The 17,586-nt window shown below is 40.9% G+C and overlaps 1 protein-coding gene across 3 annotated transcripts in view; it reads left to right on the forward strand.

Moving 5' to 3' along the window:
• arhgap21 (Rho GTPase activating protein 21) overlaps window positions 1–17,586 on the forward strand; it is a 119,212-nt gene that overhangs the window by 43,616 nt on the left and 58,010 nt on the right. The window contains exon 1 of one of the 3 annotated variants that reach the window (XM_015402733.1): window positions 9,437–9,947. The exons of 1 other annotated variant lie outside the window; for it this stretch is intronic. In XM_015402733.1, coding sequence (XP_015258219.1) covers window positions 9,636–9,947 — 312 coding nt within the window. In that variant the 5' untranslated portion in view covers window positions 9,437–9,635. Of the gene's footprint in view, window positions 1–9,436; window positions 9,948–17,586 lie in introns of those variants that run through there. One more of the 3 variants, XM_015402734.1, reaches the window with a different exon arrangement.

A 17,586-nucleotide genomic window follows, 5' to 3' on the forward strand; every position in this document is an offset into this window, starting at 1 on the left:
TTATACTTTTTGAATAACAAAACAAATTAGACTAATGTTAAGAGGACAAGAATAAAACGTTAAAAGCATTATGTAATGTTTATGTTATAATGTATGAGCAAATGATGCATCTCAATCTCATTCTAACCTACCTTTAAGAGTTACCGCGCTTTTGATGCCTTTACTGGACCTATATTTATAGTAGCTTAGATGCTTCAGCTTTGAAAGTGTGGCGGGGAAACTAGTAAATCACCAATTTGATGAATTAAAAAAGGAATTTAACTTCGGTTCTACTTTGCACTCAGTGGCCTTTTTTCAACATAATGTGCTAAAAGAAAACAGTTTTTTATTAACAGACAGGAAGAGGTGATGGTGAAAAAAAAGCATGGTATCGATCTGGTTAGCGGTAAGTGTTTCCCAGAATAATGAAGAAACTGTCTCTGTTAGAGCTGGTTTTTAAAATAGCATTCTGTAACATCAAACTGGAGGTTATGTTCTTAACCGTCTGTACAGGATGCCGCTGGTATTAAAGCCTCGGTTGATCACAATCACTTTTCACCTGAAAATAGTCAATAAAGTATGCTTGCTGTCCTCATATAATTTAGCCCAAGTAATGATTCATCCTGGCTTCAAATTCTAAAATAATTCATGAGTTGTTTTTTTTTCTTTTTAATTAATGTATTAGGCCAACCTTAGGCGCTGGTTCTGATGGTCAAAAAGGAGGATAACTGGTTGAAAAACTCCTATAAAGGATAAAGCTTTAAAATACTCCTTTGATTAAGTATTGTTAGTGTAGAGCTGCCCTGAACTAGACTCATGTGTATTTAATAGGAAACCAACGCGGTCCGTCACCACATATCCAGTATGGCTTTTTTTTTTCCCTTTCTGACACACTGAATATGGATTGTTCAGGTATGCGTGTGGAATAGTGGAACCTCCACCTTTACTCCCTCCCCTCTCTTATTCCACTGCGGTCAGACCCACCTCAGGCCAACCAAAGCCACACAAAGATCCCCTTACTTCTCCTCTACATGGGTTCGTCAGAGGCGCCATGTTGGCTCTTTAAGATGGATGGAACGCTTGGGTTTTTTATTCAGGGTCTTGCCTCCAAAATCTTTCATTAAATAGCTGAGAAGTGAGTGACTGTAGGAAGTGTTGAGTATCTGAACCCTGCATTGATGTCCTTTGTGTTTTGGACAGTCAGGCTGTATCAGTGAAGTGGTTGAACTCTCGTAATGACAGCATGTGTTTCATGCACGGCTGCAGGATGGTGATAGCCTATTAAACTAGCCCCAACCGCTAGCGGCCAAAATCATTGTTGCCTGCGAGTGGGTCTAGCCAACATCAATGCCCCAGGCCCTAGAACTGGATGGCTAATCACAACGCAGAGATGTGTTTTGAATGTTTGGATGCAAAGTGGGCGGGCAAATCTACGCAACGCCTGAGAAAGCACAACTAGGAAAATGGCAACAACTTACCTCGGCTATATTGGGTGGAAGAACGACAGATATCTTTGGCTTGTCTGTGTTGTGGCAGAGCTTCTTCAGGTCTCTCGATGTTTTCGAGAGAGTAGGCTCCCAAGCTCTCTTTTCAGCTGCTGTTCGTTTGCGGGGGCACCTGTTTCGACCTCGTTTTCAATCCACCTCCAATAAATTGATGGATCTCTTTCCAGTCTATTCAACACGTACAAGCTCGACAGACTCGGTTGGTTCGCTCCAACTTTCTTTAATCTTTCTGCCACTGACTTTGAACTTCGGAAACGTTGTGTACAGTGGTGTAGTACACTGGCTACTCGCATGTCTTTTTTGCACAAACAACAACAATAGTCCAACTCCGTGATCTCAACAAGTTATCCACTGCTCACATCACATGCTGTTTACACACCCCCCCACCAGCTTTCGACGTCACAATCAGCTCCTCTCATTGGTCAGAGCGTTGGCCAATAGGCACAGACATGGTTTGAAACACAACGGGTTGTTCTCATCAACAATCATCCGCTCTCTCATTAATTGGGGCCAGACTAAATTACACATTTAATCTCACATTTAGTCTGGTTTATCAGGCTAGGATGGTGAAGCTGGAAGAGATGATGGATGTTGACCTGAAGGACGGGGTTTGTCTTGCATCCTATTGTCAGGCTGACAGGGGAATAACCGCTGTTTGATGAATCTTGTCGTCTCCACCTCTCCAGAGGTGGCTGGTGGGGGGTGGTGCGGGTATGTCTGAAGGACGAGGAGTGATGCAACATTTAGAAATCGCCTGTTCAGGAGGAGAAAGTGGGAGTGTCATTAGAAACATATTTGCTGCTTTTGTACAGATAGCAGCTGCTGGGGAGCCTCCTGAATGCTTGATTGGCAGTGGCGTTTGTCTGGAGGTGTTTAGGGACCTCTGGAGACAATTGTCCCGATCAAGGAGGGCTCCTCACAGGGGAATTCAAAGCTCATTTCTCCCCCATCATGGTTTAGTTCTCTTTGTCCTCCCTGCTTGGTTTTGAGGGGAGAGTTTCCAACACCTACTCTTCTCACTGTAGTTTGGTGGAAATCCCCCTGGTTCATATTTTTCTTTCTCCTGGATGTTTAATTGTGTTGTTCCCTTCTCCTGCTGTCCACACAGTTGGTCTCCATAGCAAACTGTGGATTTTGAAGGCTGTTTCTCGTTGATGGAAGAGAAGTGATGCACTGGGTCTTAAATATGTGGTGGCCACGACTCACTTGGAGCAGTACTGGTGGAGTTGGAGTTGTTGCGTCATCATTTTTGTTTGGGTTGGACACCTCTCCAAATGAAAAGAAAGCTTGTGCCAGGTTTACACTCACAGCTGAGGCATGCAAGGAGAGGGTGGGTTTCAGTCCTGCACTCTTTATTTCTTGCAGCATGATGTTAAACTGCTGATGTTTGTGAATCTGATCGGTTTGATATCATAAAAACCTTAACAATCCATTTAACTTTTAACCAATATGATAAGTATTTGTATTATTTACATGTTAATCTTGCCTATCAGATTAAATGCATAAGGAATATTAGGGGAATTTACATGATTTGATTCATTGCATATTAGAAATAACCATCTTTCTGTACAATCTTTGTATTTTTTATAAATTTCAAGGTTGGGGCTGAGACAATTAATCAGATTAATCGTGATTAATCGATTATTGAAATAGTCGTCAACTAATTTAATCGTTTAATCATTAACTGGAGTATAGAGACTCTAAAATATGCCTTTAGCTGACAAAGCAATAACTATACCAAAATTGAGAAAAAAAATCTAAAAATGTTTTGCATTTAAGATAATAAAATTATAATAAAAATTAATCAAAAAGATTATCGATAATTATAAAACTAATTGTTAGTTGCAGCCCTAAAGGTTACTTAATTGAGAGCCTTGGTACATGTACATCCACACACATACAGTAAACACAAAATCCTCTTAGTCAAACAATTCAAGTCATAACAGGACACAGAAAAGAGTAAGATCTGAAATTTGAACCTCAATACAATCAATTAGATTAAAACGTATTAAAAATCAAATTGAAAGCCATTGTTAGTGTAACAAAAAAGAAAAAATGTACTTAAAAACTTTTGAAGAAGCTGAAACTGCCTGTAAAAGGATGACGGCCATCTATCCTCTGATGACTTTAGGCAGACGGTTTAAAATACTCCCATCAGCACCAAGCTTCAGATATTTCCTCCTTTTCATTGGCTGTCTGGGCTGCTGCTCTTCCCTCGAAGATGTACTAAAGAAATCCCTTTCTCTCCTGCAAGTAGTTGAGCTAATGAGAGTGAAAATAAATGAAGTAGTGAGCACATCACCCTGTTTGGGGCGAATGACTTAACTATTGGCTCCAATGATTGGAAGAAAGCATTTATTTATTCAATAAATACAATTGACTTTTTAGATATATTTTTTTACATGTTAAGTACTTTATTTGAAAATATAGAAACTTTACAAAATTTTTCATCCTATTTTTTTTGTCCCCCCTCCTTTTACGGATGCAGACTCCAACAGTGAGAGCAGTCTGCCCCCTGGCCCTCATTAGCCTGCTCTTTGTTACAGTATGCTGTATTTCACTGAGCTTAGTCCTGAAAAGGTGGCCCTGAATCGGGCCTAATCCTCCCCCACAGGATTTTCCCTCCTCCTTCTCTTTGCCACATGCAGACACAAACATCCATGGGCACCAACTGCAGGCTTAGGAATCACTTTCTGTAGTTTGGAGCCTTCTGATGCCTGGTCTTTAATCCTCATCAGCTGCGTACAGATCGCGGTTCTCCTCCTTTGTTACTCAGATCAGACCAACCAGATAGCCAGCCATCTGATAAACCCACAACTCCTGAGATTTTAGTGGATTTAAATTATGTTTTTTTTTCTCTCCAGAAATTTTTACATCTAATGTCAAGTTCAGAATTAGGGGAACAGCTCAGAAGGCCTGCAACCACGTCTCCATTGGACCTTTCACAATGAGTGTAAATAATTTTTGGTAAAAATTGTAATTTTTGCCATGCTTTTTGAGTATAGATTTTGTAACAAATCAAGCAGCTTTTCATTTATTTTATAGATGGAATTGCAATATATTTTCTACAACAGAACCAGTCTAAAAGAAACATTGATGTTGTTAAGATGTTGGTAACTGTTGCCCCATTTACACCCTACTGCCTTCTGAAACTGATCCGTGCTGAGTTCGGACCCAGCTTGGATCAGTTAACCGTGCCAAGCTTGGTTCTTATGACCAGTTACACATCATGCTAGCACGGTTCCTCGCCTCCTCTCGGCAGTCTACGATACTACAGCTGTTAAGGGCGGGATTTACTCAAACAGAAATGGCAGCACCCATAACATTCGGGAACTTCTGTTTGTTTATATTAGGGGTGTAAATCACATCCATCATGGCGATTCGATTCAGTATCGATTTTCTGACCCAACGATTCGATTATTTTCGATACTCAAGAATACACCACGATACGATTCGATTCAAATAAATTGGTTCACTTTTTTATTTTAATTTTTTTTAACACCTTACAGACTAGACAATGTTTCAATTTAGAAATAAATCAATTAAAGCTGTAATATCGTCATGCATTTTTTTTTTAGAAATAACAGCAAATAACAAAAGTAGAAAAGTTGCACTCCACCTATTCCTATTAAGACCTCATTCACTGAAAAATAATAATACCCCTGCTTTATAGATTCTGAAAGGCCTTGCAGGCAAGCTCCAGATGTCCCCCCCCCCCACACACACAGGATCCGCTGCACCTCTCCCAAATTGTAGCTGACCGCAAACAGTGCCGCAGACAGGAGGCCGGCTTGTTTTGTTTTTATGACCGAAATTGCGGAAAAGAACTCGTGAAGTTTGACCCGCTAGAAGAGCGAGGTGCGCGAGAACGCTGGGAGCCTTTTTCCACCTGGATCTCCGCTCTTTTTGGTCCTCATGTCCCTCCGTCATTGGACTAAACTCGCCCCCACTTCCTCGCCGCCTCAGCCGTATCTAGACCCACAGTGTGTAGCACAGACCACGCTTCAACATTCAACATAATTTTAAAATGTCTGTGTCAAGCTCACTGCAACACACTGATGTAAGAGTATAACCAGGAAGCGAGGTAGGAGGGCAAAATAGGTTTAGCACCACCACAGCACGGGAGGGAGAATTACGTCCAGGAGATAATGGATAAAAATAGACCAGAGGAAAAAAAAAACATGAATCGATTATCTTGCGGACGTATCGATGCATCGGATCGTCGGCTGTTGGATCGATGCATCGATACAAAACGATTATTATTTACACCCCTAGTTTATATTAGTGATATTTCATCGTTTGCAGAACGTTAGGTGAAAAAAGGCATGTTGCTTATTCTCAGCATCAAGCCAGGTCACAACATTCTCCTTTGATGCAGAGCCGGACACGGCGAAAAAATCGCGAAATGAGTCAGCTGACTTTAAAAAAGGTGATGATGCGGTCTGCTCATGAGCTCTTTGTCATCAGATACCCGAGCCACATATGAACCGTGCCGAGCCCTACTGTTGAACTGGTACTAGTTTACCGCAGTTTGGTTGTGTTTGTATGGTCCAGTTCAGTTGCGTTCCATTTACATTCAACAGTTAACTCGGTTACAGGATTCTAAGGACGGATTCAAAAAGGTAGTGTAAATGGGGTATATGTTTCGCTTTATTTAAAAAAAAACAGAAAAAGTTGGTGCTAAAATAAAAATGAAGCTGAAAGCAAAAATTGTCTCTTTGTGTAGTAAAGGTTTCAGACTCTGTTTATTGGTTCAGCAATATTGCAATTTTAAGACAAATCCATGCAAATCCTGAAGAAGCTTTCTTGTTCCTTTGATGTTTGGGAGGGGTCTTCAGAGGTACTTGTTCCCTACTGGGCCTCAATCTGCACAGTGCCAGAAGTTAAGACATCATGTGGTGGTGAGCTGGTCTCTGCCACCCTCAACACCCACTGCTGGAATCTCACAGCTCTCTGTGACCATCCTGGAGTCCTGCTTTCGTTTACCGCTTCATTGCTTTCACTCTGCACGTTAACGTTGTCTCATAAACTTTCAGATTTTCTTTTCCTATTGGCTGCTTCAAAGAAGAGCTTGAATAAAGCCCTTCTGTTTGAGTTGGTGTTGTATCTCGCGTGATGGTCTTTGGTTGTGTAGCAGCTTCAGGACCTGGACAACCTCAGGTCATTATTTTAACATTAAATGCTTGAGAAAAGCTAAATAAACTCAGATCTAGCTGAGATGCATGACTTTAAAGAGGCTATTTATGCCTGAAAAGCATCAAATCTAGCTTTATTATTAAAATTCTGCAAGGAAGAGTGGGCTGAATGTGCACAGAAACTACGAATGAAAGTGGCACAATTAGCTTTAAAGGTGAACTGCTTGTCAAGTTGGGCCAGATTGGTGTGGCTGTTTCTCTCTCTTAAAAAGTTTTATTTTTGTTTACGATCTAATGAGCCAGGAGTCTGAGAAAGTGAGGAGAGCAGCGGGTCTGCAGGCGTCTTCACGACGCCTGCAGCCACAATGAGTTTACACCAACACCGTCACACAAACAAGCTCCCACGCAGAACACCCCGACTCTGTGGACGGACACATTATTGTGGTCCTGTTTGTTGCCATGACAAAGGCACAACATCTCTGGGTGGGCTGTCTTGTTTTTGTGTTTCAGGACACTAAAAAGACTTTCCCTGTCAACATATAAATATATATTTCTATTTCTGCTCAGGGGTTTTTGCTTTCCAGGAATCCAGGGACTTTACTCCTAATTTTTAACTTGCACAAAGAGAACGTCTCAGCTGCCTGTGTTGTTTCTCCTCGCGTCTATTTCTGCCATCTTTTCCGTACAGAATACCGCGGGCTAAATTGAGCAGAGGGAATGTGGTAACAAGATGCTGATGGCCGAACGCAGAGAGGGAACATTCCACGACTGGGTTCCTGATGTTGCCGTCTCAGATGGCAAATATTTTTCAGAGACAAAATAGACGGACATACCTTTATTTTTTTTTCCTCAGTGAGGATGGAGGTTCTCCCTGAAGTGTGTTTGCTGATGACGCACAAATGTCAGATTTGCATGTTAGCTGGGGACAGGAATCTGTTGCAAATAGTTCTGGGAGAAAGGATGGAGGTGTCCACCATCTACACAGCCTGGAGTTTATGGCAGTCCTAGTTGGTGCAGGTGCGCCACTTTTTCTTACTGGTGAGATTTCTATGACGAACAGACCATCATCTTTCTTTCTACCTATCTCTCATCTCTTCTTCTCTCTCTCTGACTTCCTTCCTTCCTTCCTTGCTTCTTGGTTTCCTTCCTTCCTTGCTTCCTTCCTGGCTTTCTTACTTTCTTGCTTCCTTCCTGGCTTTCTTACTTCCTTGCTTCCTTCCTGGCTTTCTTCCTTGCTTGCTTGCTTCCTTCCTTGCTTCCGTCCTTGCTTTCTTCCTTCCTTCCTTGCTTTCTTCCTTCCTTTCTTCCTTCCTTGCTTTCTTCCTGGCTTTCTTCCCTCCTTGCTTTCTTCCTTCCTTCCTTGCTTCCTTCCTGGCTTTCTTCCTTCCTTGATTCTGTCCTTGCTTTCTTTCTTCCTTCCTTGCTTTCTTCCTTCCTTCTTTGCTTTCTTCCTTCCTTCTTTGCTTTCTTCCTTCCTTCCTTGCTTTCTTCCTTCCTTTCTTCCTTCCTTCCTTGCTTCCTTCCTGGCTTTCTTCCTTCCTTGCTTCCTTCCTTCCTTGCTTTCTTCCTTCCTTGCTTTCTTCCTTCCTTCTTTGCTTTCTTCCTTCCTTCTTTGCTTTCTTCCTTCCTTCCTTGCTTTCTTCCTTCCGTCCTTGCTTTCTTCCTTCCTGGCTTTTTTCCTTCCTTGCTTCCTTCCTGGCTTCCTTCCTTCCTTGCTTTCTTCCTTCCTGGCTTTCTTCCTTCCTTGCTTCCTTCCTGGCTTTCTTTCTGGCTTTCTTTCTTCCTTGCTTTCTTCCTTGCTTCCTTCCTTCCTGTCCTGTCCTGTCCTGTCAGGACTAACTGTTTATGAAGCAAAAATTTCATTAAAAACATTATTTTTCAGCTTTATTCTAGTTTTATAGCCAATCAAATGCAGTCACTGTGCTAAAAAAATAAATGCAAAAACATCTTATTTTATTACAAACAAGAAATACCATCACATCCCATCATGAATGAAATTTCATTTTGTTTTCACTCTGTGTATACAAAATGACAATAAAAGTTGTCTAAGTCTAACATCTACATATTCATATTGAAACTCTCCTATCAAACTACAGACATCAAAATAGAACAGATTATTTTTCAATATTTTCAGATGTGAAGACCTTTAAATTAATTATTTAAGTAATTAAAAACACCTTGAATTCCATAATTGAAGCTATTTAAAATTTTCCAAATTCTTTAACATATCAGATTATAGAATATAACTACATAGGTATTATGTCTAGTAACAAGTTACTTTAGTTAATTAAATTAAGTTAGTGACTTTTTTGGAGAAGTAACTAGTAACTATAACCAGTTACTTTTTAATTAAGTTGCTGATTGCTGCTAACTGCTTACATGTCAAAGTTTACAATTAGAAACACCCATCGAATCAGCAGCAGGCGTTCAGAGGAATCTGGCTAAGTTGTACATTTGTAGCTTTACATTTTTATTGAAATCTTCTTTATCTGGAGGTGATTTCCTGTCTTTCTTCTTGAAGCTGAATCTTTCTCTCCTACCTGATTTTTTTTTTTTCTAATCTAGAACTTTTGAAGCGTCTTAAAATGTTTCCTCCTGTTTCTTTCTGCCGTTTGTTCTCATGATTTATTGATCGACCTCTGCACGTGTGAGTGCAGCAGCACGCGTGTGGCCAAGCGAAGGTCTGAAACTTTTAAAGGCTGTCTGCGAAGGAGGAGGAGAACGAGAGAGGAAGATGAGGGAGGCAGGAAAACTTCACTCCAGGCTGCCTGGTGTGAGTCAGGGAATGTGTGTGTGCATAGTTGAGGGAGAGTTTTGTGTGGCGAGTGGGTGGGTGCGTCACTGTGTCGGCCTGGACTCTCTGCAGTGCACTCTCCTCCTGGCTGAGTGGAAACATCATGAGTCTGCGGGACTTTCAGAGGAACAGCCCTGTTTCTGCGAACTGAATCTAGGACAACCGAGGCGCACAGAGGAACTGAAGGACGGCGTTTCCTCCTGCCTCAGACCTGGCGATGCCATGCTGGCTCAGAGGAATGGGGTTCCTGCGGGCTGTAAGCAGGTTCGCCTGAAGGATCACCCTGACCTGCAGGATGTAGAGAAGAACTCAGGAGGCTGCTGCTCCTTCTCCACCTCCCCGACGTCCGGCGGCTGTCCCTGGGCTCGGCTGGCCGGCGTGGACGGCTGCCTTTCGGAGCCGTACTGCCTCTGGTTCCAGCTCCTGGCCCGTGCCTACTGGGGAGACGTTGAGTTGGGGGTCTCCAGTCCCAACCGCAGCGTGTCCTGGGCTCGTCTCCGGGAAGCATCCAGGAAGAACTGCGTCCGATCTCGGGTAAGGCAAGGACAGTTTGGGTAGGGAGAGCATCCTCTCGCCCATTTAGGAAAAGCCTCCATTCTGAAAATGTGTCTGGCAGAGGGGTATAGGCTTACACGGAGAGAAGAGGTTGGGGATGGTCACTTTGCTGTGCTGCCTGAGGAATTTCATGTGCGTCATCACGCTCTCCGGCAGCAGGGTAGTCCAGTTTCACTGACCGATATCTTTTGTAACGCCAGTGTGTTTGTATGTGTTTGGATAAGGTTTCGTTTATTGTTGTTGGCTGCTTGCAGGGTTCAGGATGACATTTTCTGTTTGCTGTCAGAAGAAGATCATCTGCTTTTTGCCTCAGCAGCATGTTTCCAAGTCAGGCTAATATTCTCCTCACAGTCTAAGCTGTATCTTCTGATTAACTCAAGAATTCACTTTAACAAGAAAAAGGACAAGCTTTTCCTTGTTAATGAGTCATGAATCAGAGACGCTGTATCCAAAGATAATCTCATTCAAATTTAATCCAACTCCTCATCTTGTATGCATAAAGAAGAGCATGCAAATCCACCCTCCTGCGGGCCTTGGTAACATATGGCAACACAGCACATCAAATACTCCTCCCCGCAATAATAGAAGACCGGACGGATGAACAGATTGCATGTATAATTAAAGAGTTTTTATCAGGTGAATATGCTCGTTAGGAGCAGTTTCTAAGTTTACAATCACATCTACTGTAGAACTAAATGAGTTCCTCTGCAATTTTTCTCGCTTGTGTCTTGCAAAGTGATAAATGCTCCTTTAACTTTCACATTTTCTCAACCAAAACCTTGATTCTGTTTAATTTGTGATTGAGGTTTCTAACACATAGAATTAATAAATAAATAGTCTTTTAACTTTAAATAGGCTTTAATCCAGCTGTTCTTTGAGGGGCTTAAGAGGTTTATTAGAGAACAAAAAAAAAAACAGTATGATGAAGGTCAAGAACCACAGTTAAAAAGTTGTGGAAAAGTGTAAATCAGGGTGATGAGGACTCACAAATTCATCATCTGGCACAGGAGGTAATATGGCTGCTAACCTAACATAACAAGACAAATGCTGTCCATCTACGCAGACTTTGATGTGCACGTACCACGAGCGGCGAGGATTTTCCTCGGACTTTTGGGGTTTTACAGTTGAGAGTTTGTATTTCTTACATGTCATTCTTCAACTTCCGGTCGCCTATAAGTCAGTTTTATGTAATCAGAACTTTCATCTTTGTCACACTGAGGACGCGGGTGTAGAAATCAGGCTTTACTCATCAGCGCTGAGTCTGCGTTGTGGCACCCTCAAGTATGCGCAGGCATCCATGGAGTCCAATGCGCCCGACTCTAGCAGCTTTCAGTGATGCTCTCCATACATCCAGGCTTCACGGAATAGCGGTAAAAGGAAAGCCACGGCTGAAAGAAAGCCAAATGAGGGGATGTTTGCAGTGATGCAGGGAACACGGCAGACGTGGAAGAAGGTGCTCTGGTTCGATTCAAATGGATTTCTTTCCACCAGCAGGGAAATTACCCTAAATGTTCAAACAGAGCTACAGTTAGAAGGTGAAGGAAAATCCTGTCAAAACCTAATTTATAGATGTATTTTCACAGATGCCCTCAATTTGATCTGACTGAGCCAGAAATGTATGGTTTTTATGTGTGGTAAACCAACTCCAAAAACAAAAAAACCTGCTGCTGTGAAAGTAATAAATGGTGCTTCTCAGGAGCTGATTACAAAGGCATGCCATTAACTGTCCCCATTCTTCTTTACCTGCTACTTTGTTCTTTTTTATCGCCTAAAAACCCCAACAAAATGAGCAAAAAAGTTCAGGAAGAATAAACACCTTTGCGTGGCCTGAATAATTTAGTTTTCCTCCTTCCCTCTCCTCTCAGTTGTACTCTGGTCTGTGGCTTAGCTCCAGCTCCAGACCTCTGGGTATTGGTAGTGATTTCACCAGTCCAACCATTAAGCCCACACCACTCCCTCTCTCGGGAGGGTTCTTCATCAGCTGCTCCCTGACATGCACAGGAGAGGTGGGGAAAGAAAAGACGGAGGGGGGATGCATCTTTGTGTTGAATCCACACTGTAGATGTGTTTTGGTGGGAGAAGAGCCTGCTGAGTGATCTGGATTAAGACTGAAACTCTTGGCAGAGTCACGATGGAGGTGTTAGTAGTAACCACTAACGCTCGCCCTGCGGTGGAGGAGGTCAACTCTGTCGTTACCTTGACGATGGATGTGACGGGGGGCTGGGACCATCGTTGATGAGGAAATATACAGCCGTATTGATTGAGAGGAACAGAATATTTCCTGCTATGTTTGTAAGGCAAAGGTAAAACTGAAGTAAGTAAGATATTTCTGCAATTCCTGTTTTTTGGGGGGGTCATATTGGACATATCTAGGCTAAATGATTAGAGATGAAGGCCTAATCCCAATATCCCCCCTACTGAAAACCACTAACCCATACTCATTACCTCCAGCCCTCATCCACTACCACTACACCCTTGAATTGAAGCCTTAGCAGTTAGAAGTTGGGACACCCCTCGCTATATAGTTGACATTCAGGCAAGTGGCGCATGTTTAAGTATGCACATATGTAAGATATTTTCTACCATAAGAGAGAACGTTTTGTTTAACCAAAATGGAAGATAGAGAAAATAATGTTGACAAAAGATCAAGTGGGGAATTCTCTAAAGTGGTTTGTGATTGGCTTTTAAGAAAGCTGTTTTAATTTAGCCCTAGAAGAATCGATTCGTTGTCCCTCCTCCTGTGCAGACACTGTCCAGCCGCCGCCTCTCCCAACTCTAGCGACATGTCTGCCCAGCAGGATACTCTGATCTACAATACAGCTTTTTTCTATTATTGCAGCCATTTTCACGACACAATCTGTTAACCTCTTAACATCCACCTCATTTTGGGAAATTCTCGCCTATTTTGCATACCCAAACAGAAAAGCAAATAACTCAGGAACTGGAAGCCCAAATGACATGTGTGATACATTATTTGAAAGCTAACACCTTCTAGTTTCTGAATATATACATGGAAATTGTGTAAGTCAAACACCCAAGCTGCCTCAGTTCAAACAAGACTCAAAAATTATTTTTTTTATTCTGGAAAACAATGGGTCTTTTTTGAACAGCAGTTATAAAGACATGCTTGCTTGTTGTGGCTGCTTTGTCGTGCTACATTTTGACATGCTGCTATATCTGTGCTAATTGTGCTTTGGTGCTCACTATGTCCATAAAATGAACTAGGTGGTTGAACTGTTGAGAATCTAAGCTTTCCAACAATGTCTAACATCATCAGTAAACATTTTACCGGTGTAATTTTCATGCATTCTGAGTTATTATTTGTAAACACTTTAAAACGGAGGTTAAAAGCAGGGTGCAATTATCAGTTTGCAAATTTGTTTTGATATTAAGACCTGTGCATACCTCAATCTTCCCTGTGAAATATTTATTCACCACTAAATGGTCTCTGTTAGCATTTAATACTAATATTACAGGGTTCTCACCACATGTTTTTATAAGCATTGCTACACCTATATCATCTTTTTTTGTCTCTTTGCTAATTGAGCACACTTTTTTTATTTAATGTTTTTATCCTTTTGGAGGCAATGTACATATTTCCCCTTAATATATCAACTTTTAGATTGACCCAGAAAAGTTGCTCTGATCCACCCTGCAGGAGCAGCAACGCAGCTATATGCTGGTGCAGTAATGTTTTATTAGGTAGAAAAAATAAATAAATAACACCTTAACATCCCTTCACCCTTGCATTCAAAGCTAGCTCTCTGTCTGCTGGTGGGGCGATAGAGCATGTGTTCACCCCACTCAGGGTGGGTTGATGACAGAGTGCTTACATTTTCATAGCACTTTTCATACATATGTGTAAATAAAGACGCCAGTGTTTTTAAAAACTTTTTGTGGCGTCTACACTCATTAAAAGTTAGTTTATTGGCCTTATTTCAGTGTAACCAACATTTGTGCTGAAATGCACTGTATAGAGTGCTGGGGGACGCTCATAAAAAATGATGATAGCAGCCTAGATTTCAGCACAGCGGGGACAGATCTTAGTCTAGCAGCCCGCTAATCTAAAATAAGCTGGTGAGAACTCTATACTAGATGTGTAGAATTGAACTACATGCAAAAGAAATACCAAAGAGCTTCAACAAAGCGTCTTCTCAGAATCGCTAATAGAGATTGAACTATGCCCGAGTATTTTAAGGCCCGGGTCTGTGTCATTTTGACATCAGTCTAATCCAGGGCTGCCCAAAGTTTACCCTCAAGAGCCGCTGTCCCGCCGGGTTTAGACGTTTCCTGCTTCAGCACAGCTGACTTCCATTGACAGCTGATTTTGCTGAACTGCAATAATCAGAATCAGCTTGGCTGAAGCAGGGAAAACCTCCATATCCGGCAGGACTGCGGCCCGCGGGTGTCGACTTTTGGAAGCCCTGCTCTAACCAATCCTAGATATGCACTGCTGATATTTTTGGCTGATTGTTTTGCTTTTTTTTCTCCATATTCATTCAAAAATGTTACATAAGTTTCAGTTTAATTAACAAAAGAAACATTTTAACAAATCAAAAAAGTAGCTGCAATGGATAGGGAACAGAGGGAGCAGCAATGCATGTCCCAGGATCTCAAGGCATGGCTGTTGAATGCATAATGTTGACTAAGGGAAAAATATGCTAATATATCATGTTGTGGATGTATCACTGTACCTATAATCACCAGACATATCCATGTATTTTGGATATTTTTGGCTATGAATGTTGGTATAAATGAAGGCTGTAAACATTTTATTCATATGAAAAAAGATATGGATATTATAGAGACTAGTGTTTTACCATCCCTTTTTGATCCAAAAACTTCTGTTCTGTTCTTTTTGTTTTAAATTAGCGCCTTACTAAAACCCTTAGGTATGGCTCTTAGGTAAAGATTGGTTGGACAACCTAAAGCAACCCCTTCTGCTTTGATAGAGTTTTAAAGTTGAAGTCCAGGCCAGACATTTTTAATTAAATGCACTCCAATCACTGATCATTGTCAGTCTGACCATCTTTCTTTGTTTTAAATGTGTTTGTCAACCCAGTGCCAACATGGAAGGGTATCAGTGCTAACATACAGAGGCAGTAGTTTTCTCCCATCCATTTAGGAAAGGTCATGAACTTCCTAATCTTCTAGTGGTTCAATGCTTTAATATATTCACTTAAAGGTTAGAGTCTAAAGTTATCAGAAAAAATGGAAGCATGGTAGAAGCTCCATCTCAGAAGCTGCTGCTTAGTTAACATTTTTTTTTTTTTTAGTGTTTAGGGAGGCAGCTTGCAGGGTAATGATCTGAGTAATTTTATTCTTGCTAACATATTTTAATCTTTAACCTAAAACTGTTGAACCTGATGTTTCTTACAAACTATACTGTAGCTGATTAAACATATAAATACTACACAAAAACCTCTTTCCCATATCTGAAATAAAATAAAAAAATCAGTTAATTTTTTTTTTTTTTTTTTTTTTCAGTTGCCCTAATCCTCCATACATCCGTATGTATGGTTCTTTCACACCTAAAACTTTTTCTTTTGGTCTAGAAGAACAAGATGGTGGGTTTGTAAACTTCTAATTTTTCACACAGAGGATCCAAGTGAACCAAAACCTGTCGGCCCAAATCAGATAAAAAGCTCAAGTTTAAGGATTACATCAGACCATAAACTGCTATTGGGTTCTTTCAGAATCATACCAAGACCAACCCCTCCATGCAGTCTCACTACAGTTGTTCTGTAATTGCCACCCTCATTGTGATTACTTTGTTCACTTTCTTTGCTAGTTGGTTGACCCCCACTAGTGGTTAGCACAGGTGGAGGATTTGCCTTTAATGAGATCATTTCATCTTCAATTTGAAAGTCTTTATTTGATCAGATTTTTTTCTTTCAAAAACCATGCCTTTTTACTCTCTTTTGGAATCATATCAAGTCGTGCCCCATCGTGGCACCAACTTTGACTCTCATGCTATGTTCAGACCGCAGGCGCTGGAAGCTGCTGCTTTTTTTGATGCTTGTAAACATTAACGTCAGAAGCACCTGAAGTGCATCTTTGAGGCTCCTGAAGTGCATCCAGTAATGTGTGTCCAGATGTGTCTGATACTTTTGCTGCCCAAGTGTTCAATGGGAGCGAGCGGCTTTGCTATATTTGCTGTTACAAGTTGGTAAAAAGTAGTTTTAATATGTTTTTGAGTGAGAAAGTTGCTGTCGGACAAGAAAGAAATTTCTGGTCCAGAAATTTAAATAATCTTTACGTTTCAATACTACTGAAATATTTAAATTGCATCAGAATCGAAGCTCAGACTTCATTTTTCCATTTACAGTTCTGCTCAAAGACATAGAAAGAAATCGTATATTTATTTCTAGTTTAGAATTGATTCAGAATAGTTTGCTACCTACACATAGATCTAAAATAGGCAGAGACACAAACATTGCAGAAAAACATACCCAGAATGCATTGTAGCGTAAACAACATGGCAATTTTGGCCAAATTTTTATTAAGTTTTATAAAATCTTCCTTTTTAAACACAATCAGTAGATATTTGTGTTTAAAACATTTAAATAGTTAAAGATATGATTGAATGTAATCTGTTTTAACATTGAGCCTTTCTGGATCACACTATTTATTCCCTCTATGCAGACGGAAGGGTTAGTTTTACATAAAATGTTTACATTTATCATCCTTTTTAAATGAGCGAATTCGGTATTGTTAGCAGTAAGGGCTATTTGAGAGTGAATAAGTGCAAACACTTAGAAGTAGCCATTTGCAGCCGACATTGTGCACATGTTGCATTATGTAGAAAACATTACGCAACAGACCTGCCATAGAGCTACAGGCTCGTTTTCTGTTCCGTGTCTGCTACAGTAGGAATGTAGAAGATGAGTCTGTCATTATGAAAACATGCAGAAAAGCCTCAATTGTGCAATAACTGAAGCCATATGTGTCGGTGTGGGGAGCGGAGGGCCGCACTCGTGCCTCAGACGGACACTAATGGTTTAAGGTAAAGGTTTGGTTCCTCTTTACTCCCAGTCAGCATTTTGAAGCTTTATGCAAAACAAAGTACACAACCTGATTGCATTACCAGGCTGAACTTTGGACACCCGCTTAAACACAATACAGCGGCTTCCTGAAATCCAGTAAAAGAGGGGAATATGTTTAGCTTTTACATGAAATGAGACTCCATCATCCTGGATGTCATCATTGAGGGAGTACAGGACCCAATCTCTGAGAGGTGGAATATGAGGAACCGTTTCCATGTTTTGGTTTTTTACATACAGGAAGGATTGTTTGTGATTCTGCAACAATGATGTCTTTATATTTATACATGTTGCTGCAGATAAAGGCTGAACTACTTTACACTGATATTCATGTTCTGCCGTTCAAACTTGATCATTTTTCCCCTGTTATTTTACAAGGATGATATTAAACAAGAAGCTTGTTCTGTTCCCCCAGAAACCACTAAATAATCTCTTATTATTTCTCTGTTAAATCCTCTGTCTGAAGATGTAAAGAATCTTTTTTCTTTTACATGTTTTTTAGTTCAGGTTGATGAATAAGATCTGGCCAGAGCCAGGAGCCACTTCCCCAAAGAAAACACACCTCTCCCTTTTGT

This window comes from Cyprinodon variegatus, unplaced genomic scaffold (genome assembly GCF_000732505.1).
Source record: "Cyprinodon variegatus isolate N-32 unplaced genomic scaffold, C_variegatus-1.0 Scaffold1388, whole genome shotgun sequence".
Classification (NCBI taxonomy): domain Eukaryota; kingdom Metazoa; phylum Chordata; class Actinopteri; order Cyprinodontiformes; family Cyprinodontidae; genus Cyprinodon; species Cyprinodon variegatus.